At 43.2% G+C, this 7,471-nt stretch overlaps 1 protein-coding gene and 1 pseudogene across 1 annotated transcript in view; both read left to right on the top strand.

The window, feature by feature from the left end:
• LOC103659082 overlaps window positions 1–2,965 on the top strand; it is a 4,802-nt pseudogene extending 1,837 nt beyond the window's left edge.
• The window catches only part of GTF2E2 (general transcription factor IIE subunit 2), a 57,456-nt gene extending 50,255 nt beyond the window's left edge, over window positions 1–7,201 (top strand). The window contains exons 7-8 of the mRNA XM_008686569.2: window positions 5,088–5,203; window positions 6,483–7,201. Of these exons, the coding sequence (XP_008684791.1) occupies window positions 5,088–5,203; window positions 6,483–6,599 (233 nt within the window). The 3' untranslated portion in view covers window positions 6,600–7,201. The remainder of the gene's footprint in view (window positions 1–5,087; window positions 5,204–6,482) is intronic.
• The last annotated feature ends 270 nt before the right edge of the window (window positions 7,202–7,471 follow it).

The following is a 7,471-nucleotide window of genomic DNA, read 5'->3' as shown; positions in this document are numbered from 1 at the left end:
GTGGGGTGCCCCCCCCCCCCCAACTTGTGCTCTTTCTCTCTGAAATAAAATCTTAAAAAAAAAAGAAAGATAACTGATTATAAAGGAAAAGTATTAGAAATATATTTTATGTTTACAGCAAATATAAAAGTAAAATTTGTGACAGCTCAAAGGTCAGAGGGAAGGATACTATTATAACATCTTTTAAAAAAATCTTAAAGATTTATTTATTTTAGAGAGAGCATACGAGCGGGTCAGGAAGGAGCAGAGGGAGAGGGAGAGAGAGAATCTTAAGCAGGCTCCATGCTCAGCTCCGGGTTTGATCTCATGACCCTGAGATCATGACCTGAGCCAAAATCAAGATTCAGACGCTTAACCAACTGAGCCACTGAGGTGCCCCACTATTATAGAATCTTTACATTATATGTAAACTGGTATAACTTACTTGCAGCTAGGCTCTGATTAATTAAATGTGTATTATAAACCCTAGGACAACCACTAAAACCATTGTTTTCAAAAAAGGAGTAACTATAGTTAAAAATACTGTATTACAGGGGCACCTGGGTGGCTCAGTCGTTAAGCATCTGCCTTCGGCTCAGGGCGTGATCCCGGCGTTCTGGGATCGAGCCCCACATCGGGCTTCTCTGCTGGGAGCCTGCTTCTTCCTATCCCACTCCCCCTGTTTGTGTTCCCTCTCTCGCTGGCTGTCTCTCTCTGTCAAATAAATAAATAAATAAAATCTTAAAAAAAAAAAATGCCGTATTATACATTTGAAAGAGAGTAGATCTTAAAAGTTCTCATCACAAGGGAAAAAAATTGTGACTGTAGGGGTACCTGGGTGGCCCAGTCAGTTAAACATCTGCCTTTGGCATAGGTCATGATCTCGGGGGTCATGATCTCCTAGGATCGAGCCCCGCATCGGGCTCTCTGCTCAACAGGGAGTCTGCTTCTTCCTCTGTGCTCTTCCTTTCTCTCTCTCAAATAAATAAATAAAATCTCCTAAAAATCGTAATTGTGTGGTGATGAGTGTTAAAGTACTTTGGTAATCATTTTGTTATATATGCATATATCAAATGATTGTGTTCTACACCTAAACCTAATACAGTGTTGTCAGTTGTATCTCAGTAAAAAATGTATAATGTGCCAATAGCAGACATAAAATGTAATCAGAAAAATATATTCACTTAATCCAAATGAACACAGAAATGGAAAAAAACAAGGAGTATATGGAATAGAAATGGTAAGAGGATAGATTTTAGTCCAGCCATTATTATGTTAAATGTAAATCTTGTAAACATAGTAATAAAGACTTTCATCTGTTTAAACATCCAAAATCATCTAACACACTTTTCACTGTTAAATTGTTCAAACATAATAATTGAGACAGTTGTAAATTGTCTAACCATAATAATTAAGATACAGATTTTCAGATTAGATACAAAGCAAGACCTTGGTGTATGCTTTCTGTAAGAAACTCACTTTAAATATGGGTTAAAAGTAATGTACTGGTGCAGCCACTGTGGAAAGCAGTATGGCTGTTCCTCAAAAAGTTAAAAATAGAACTGTGCTAGCATCCAGCAGTGGCACTACTGGGTATTTGCCCAAAGGATACAGAAACACTAACTCAAAGGGATACACACACCCCTGTTTATTGTGGCATTATTTACAATACCCAAGATATGGAAGCAGCCCAAGTGTGCAGTGATTGATGAATGGATAACAAGGATGTGGTATAGCCTGGGCGGCTCTAGCCCAGGGTGGCCCGTGGAGGGCTGGCTCGACCCCAGCTCTGGTTTCTGGGCCAGCAGGTGGCTGCTAACCATGCTGGGTTAGCACCCCAGGCTTCCAGGAGCCTGAGGTCGGCTGCTGTAGGAAATACTGCTGTTTGGCTTCAACATTGTCTTGTGGGTGCTGGGAGCCCTGTTCCTGGCCATTGGCCTCGGGCCTGGGGTGAGAAGGGTGTTCTCTCCAACATTTCAGCACTGACAGATCTGGGAGGCCTCGATCCCATGTGGCTGTTGGTAGCGGTTGGAGGCGTTGTGTCGGTGCTGGGCTTTGACGGGGGCATTGGGGCTCTTTGGGAGAACACCTTCCTGCTCACGTTTTTCTGTGTTTCTCAGCGTCTTTTCTTCCTGGAGCTGGCAACAGGGATCCTGGCCTTCATATGCAAGGACTGGATTCGAGACCAGCTCAGTTTCTTCTGTCAGTAACAATGTCAGGGCCTGTCAGGACGACATTGACCTTCAGAATCTCTTTGCTCAGAAATATTAGCTTTGCTGTGGAGCCCGAGGGCCTAATGGTTGATACCTCAATCTGTATTTCAGCTGCACTGACTTGAACCTGAGCCAGGAGCGCTGTAGGGTCCCCTTCTCCTGCCGCATCAGGGACCCAGCAGAAGATGTCCTCAGCACCCAGTGTGGCTACAGTAGGCAGCTCCCACTGGCGCTGGAGCAGCGGGGCTCCATCCACACTAAAGACTGCATGGGCCAGTTTGAGAAGTGGCTGCAGGACACCCCCATTGTTGTGATTGGGGTCTCTGGGGGCATCGCCCTCCTCCAGATCTTTGGTATCTGCCCGGCCCAGAACCTTGTGAGTGCCACCAAGGCAGTGAAGGCCAGCTGGTGAGGCTGCCACACTGGTGCACAGGGAGCCACCATCTTGACTACTGTTGGGTCGTGGGCTCCCAAGGGGACCGGGAATGGTACAGCTATAAGAGGGTGCAGGCCAGATGGGGTGGGAGGGGTCTGCCATATCCCCACCCAGGCTGGGACACACTTCTCTGTGCATGACTGTGTGGGGCAGGCTTGGGGCCTGCTGTTGCCTGGGACGCAGCTTCAGAGCTGTTTTCTCCACTAGCTGTGATCTTGATCCTGCCCAGAGCCCACTTCAGCCTCACCGCCTTAGACTCTAAAATGGGCCCAAGAATTTTCTCTCCCTTGCTTGCCCCTTCGGATCAAACATGATGATGGCTAGAAACTGCTCAAACAAAACCGATCTTATTTATGTCTGTCTGTCAGGCTCTGTGCTCAGCAGGGACTCTGCTTCTCTCCCTCTCCCTCTGTCCCATCCCCCACTCGTGCTCGTGTGCGTGCTCTCTCTCAAAGTAAATCTTTAAAAAGAGTTTTGTAGAATTTTAGTTTTTTCTATTTTACATAAATGAGATCACCCTATATCTGCTAGCCAGTCCTTTTCTTAGGTGTTTCATACCGCTTTCGTTAGAGGCATTAGCACCCAGAAATAAGATGATAGAGGTGAGATGATGATGATAACTATAACAGGTATAGATAGTGCTTCTTTCTTTGTGGACGATACATTAACTGATTTACTATCTACAGCTCTATGAGACAGGTATTATTATCCCTGTTCTGCAGATCAGGAAACTGAGGCAGAGGGGTTAAATGATTTGCCCCATGTTACATAGTAAATGGAGTGGCTGGATTCACACCCAGACCGTCTGGTTCCCAGGCTGTACTGTACTAGTCTGCTAATTTTGCATTTTATAGGAAAAATCTGGGCATAGCCAAAACGTGAATGAGTTATTTAGGAATTTCCTTTCCTTATTTCCTTTCCTTCTCTGGCATACTTTGTTACAGAGTTTTCATTGTTAGCTTAAGTGGAACAGGGATCTCTTCAATTCAGAGGATCCAGTCTGAATTTGTAAATTCTAGCCTGTTCTTCCTGTTTTTCTCTGTTACAAGATTTCTAGATCAGTTCCTGTTTTATTTACCTTTATAGTTGAGAGCGTGCCTGACTTTCATGATACTTGGGAGATCTTCTGCCAAAATAAATCCGTCTGCTTTTAAATTCAGTATCCCCTAATCATTTACGATTTTCAGAAAACAAAACCAAAACCAAACTGACAGAAAAAGAAAATAGAGCGCCCAGATCTTGGTCTCTAGATAACATTCTCCAATAAAGTCAGTCAGGACTCCTTGACAAAATGGTTGATTGTTCCAAGTTTGGGGAAATATAAGATGAGCTCGGAACATTTTTTGGTACCAGAAAGTAGGTGCTCAGCAAAACAAAAGACAATAAAAAGGAAACCAAGTAAAAAAGATACAGGAACAATCTGAAGGGCTCTCAATGACCAAAGCCAGGATGTTTGAATAACAAAATGATAGTAATCGATCGTAATCCGTAGAGTAAGTACCCATGAGTCCATACTACATCAAATAAACAACTGAATAAGTGGAGAAAGAATAGTCCTTCCATATAGAATTCTAATTTACACATCTGGAAGGAATGATGGAAATAATTTGCCCTTAGGCAGGCCCACAAGTAATAATTATAGGCAGAAGCTGTCAGTGGATGCTAAAGTTAGCAAAAAGTGTGATGAGAAATGGAGTATTTGCTTAGTCTCAGTAGATTTCCCCATAAGGTCCTCATTAATTACAAAGGGAAAAATAATAGCTTCGTGGTGGAGAAATCTGACAGATACCAGCTTAAGCAGTGATCAGTTTATCAGCTTCAGTAAGACATTGACATCATGTACCCTTTGCACTGAGAAGGGTACAATGTCATTTCTGTGATATTCTTGCCAAAAATGTATAACCTCAATTTAACCATGAAGAAATACTAGAAAACCCCAAATTGAAGGCCATTCTATATATAAAATAACTGACCCAAACTCACAGTCTTTATGACCTCTTAGTCCCCCATCTCCAGATTATTTGGTTTCAAAAGTCTCTTGTTAATAAATTAACAGCTTCTTATCCCCACATAAAACTTTGGTTCCCTGTCTCCCTTCATGTTTCCTTTTACTGGTAGGGAGAGGAAATGGAGTATCCTGAGCTCAGAGAATGAACAGGAATTTTGAGCTATTTCATTGGAGAGAACTGCTTTTTGGACTAATAAGAGTGTCAACTGCAGGGAGTTCTCAGTGACATGGTCCTTCATTACCACACTGAGAACATAACACTGCTGTCCCAGCCCCTTCTGCTGCTCACTGTCCAGCATTTGCGTGATCTTGTCTTACTTCCTTTGATTTTATGATGAAACCTTGATGTGCTACTTTAGACCAGAGGAGATAAAAGCAAGGCCTGGATTTCTATCACTAACGCTGTAGCTTGTAAACATCTGTTGTAAAATAACTACTATCTTGTTGGCAGAGTTTCAGAAACTCTGGAGGAGTGTCACTGTGGATTCAATGGATGAGGAGAAAATTGAAGAATATCTGAAGCGACAGGGTATTTCTTCCATGCAGGAATCTGGACCAAAGAAAGTGGTATGTAGTCTCTTGGGGAAAAAAAAAAAAAAAAAAAAAAAAAGTAATCCTCTGTTCTTTGAACTGTGAGCCTGCTTCCTGTTCTCTCTGAAGAGTGGGTAGTCGGTCCTCTCTTCCAGTTTTTTCTCAGTGTCCTAATCAGTGATCTTGGTCAGATGCAAACCAGATCATGTCTGATTTATTGGTGGCCAGTAGATCTCTGCCCCCGGGTGCTGCGACCCAGGCATGTGAGAGCTTTCCTCATAAGCCCTCCAGCCCCTGTTGTATCAGGGACTACTCTTAAGGTCAAGTCATACTGAACGTTGTCTAGTGCCCACATGTTGCCCTCCCAGTTTCTAAAAGGAGCTTGCTTTGTCATCTTGGCCTTTAAGACCTTAATTGTGCTCCCCTTCCCCTTGCTGCATGAGCCCCTGTGGTCTTGGTGCTTGGCTCTGCTTTAGCCCTGATCACATTGTTGTCCTTGTTGACTTTCAGATTCTTTAGGAAGCAGATACTATGTAGTCCCAAAGCCCGAGCAGAGGAGGGATTTGTAACGGAAAGATGGCTTGTGAATTGCCTTGTACCAGCTAATCAATTGTCTGTAGTCCAAGGACAAATCCAGCTTGGGGACTGATTCACCAACACCCTAACTGTAGCTGCTCTGCCCCTCTCCCTTTCCCTTGTCTACCATCAGTCTTTGTAGCTTGCCACCTTTGTGATTTTGTGTGTGTTTTATTCAGTGAATTTGTAGGACTCCCTAAAAGGTAGGATTTATTGCCCAGTGATCTCCATGAATTAGTGTAGTTGCAGCACTTTATGAGCTTTTCTTTCTTATCATTGCTTAGTTTGTTGTTTTTTTAATCACGTGATTTTAAATTTCAAGGACACAGAAAAGAATGGAGAATAATATCTAACAGATTTTTGCGTGCGTAGCCACTTCCCAGTTTTGCTGTATCTCTGTATTTTGCCACGTTTCCTTCAGATCTTTTTTTATTGGTAATGGTGGATGTATTTTTAAACCTAATGATAGAAATGAAAAACAAAGAGCTTTATTGCCTCTCTTTTTAATCCGCTTAGTGTCGAGAATAGCTCTGGGGGGTTTCTGTGCCAGCCCCGTTCTTCCCGGTGGAGGTGTGCACGTCACCGTATTGCTGGCGCTCGTCTGTGGTCGGGGAGCACCGTGGGGGTTGGCGGGGAAGCTGGGCCACTGAGTGGGAAGAAAGGTTTCTGCGTGTCGTTAGTAAATCCTTGCTGTTCTGCCCTTCTGAATAGCTGTTTCTGTTTTTACCTTTTCTTGTAGGCCCCTATTCAGAGAAGGAAAAAGCCTGCTTCACAGAAGAAGCGACGGTTTAAAACCCACAACGAGCATCTGGCTGGCGTGCTGAAGGACTACTCTGACGTTGCTCCTGGCAAATAGCGAACAGTTTGTTCATGAGCAAAGAGTTAACAGATACAAAGTCAAGATCTTTCTTGTTGTTGCTGGGCCCTGCAGACTGTCTTCCCATTCTACTTCTTAGGACTGAGGAGAGAAGCAGTTCAGTTTACAGAACAAGAGCAAATTACCAAACTCAAAGCTTACTTTAATTGAATGGGCTAATGAGATATGTGATATTCCCTGTTAACCTTCTGTTACTTCTGGGGGAAAGGCGCTTAGCATGGCATGCAAGTGTCTTTGCTACTTATCTCGATTTCTAAGTGGTTCCTGGTTCCATTTCTCTTCCTTTATTACTTTAGAACAAGTTTGCAGATAGTCTTGAATGCAATATTTGTTTATTCCAAAAGAACATATTTATAATAAAATCATTGTAGAAGGAACTCTAAGACCTTAGTGAATTCAGTTTGTTTCTGTCCTTGGCAGTGGCAGATGGCAGCTCTGGGCTCTTAACTCCCACAGGACGCATGTTTGGACGTTGTCGAAGACTGGTTTGTGCCGTGGTGCCGAGCATATGGGTCTCACAATTGGAACACAGGATGTGCCTCTTGTTAGCAAATGTGACAATAAAGTTACACTACATGTGATTTTTAATGTTTTTTTTTTTTTTTTAAGCATAATTCAGTATTGAGCTTCTTGGATTTTGCAAGTCATGGGCTCATGCCATCTCCAACAAAGACAGAGTCTTCTTTCCAGCCTAAACGTCATCTTTACCCTGTCCCAACCCTCATGGGATTTGACCCTGATTTTTTTCTGGGGGAGACTCCGTCTTCCCATCACTGGCTGAGCTCATGAGAGCCATTATCAAAGATGTGGGTTCTTAGCAGTCATGGTGATATATAGGAAGGAAACCTGTG

Source organism: Ursus maritimus, unplaced genomic scaffold (genome assembly GCF_017311325.1).
Source record: "Ursus maritimus isolate PB19 unplaced genomic scaffold, ASM1731132v1 scaffold_28, whole genome shotgun sequence".
In the NCBI taxonomy this organism is placed as follows: Eukaryota; Metazoa; Chordata; class Mammalia; order Carnivora; family Ursidae; genus Ursus; species Ursus maritimus.
The sequence above is the reverse complement of the archived record's forward strand: the minus strand, read 5'-3'. Positions and strand labels throughout refer to the sequence as shown.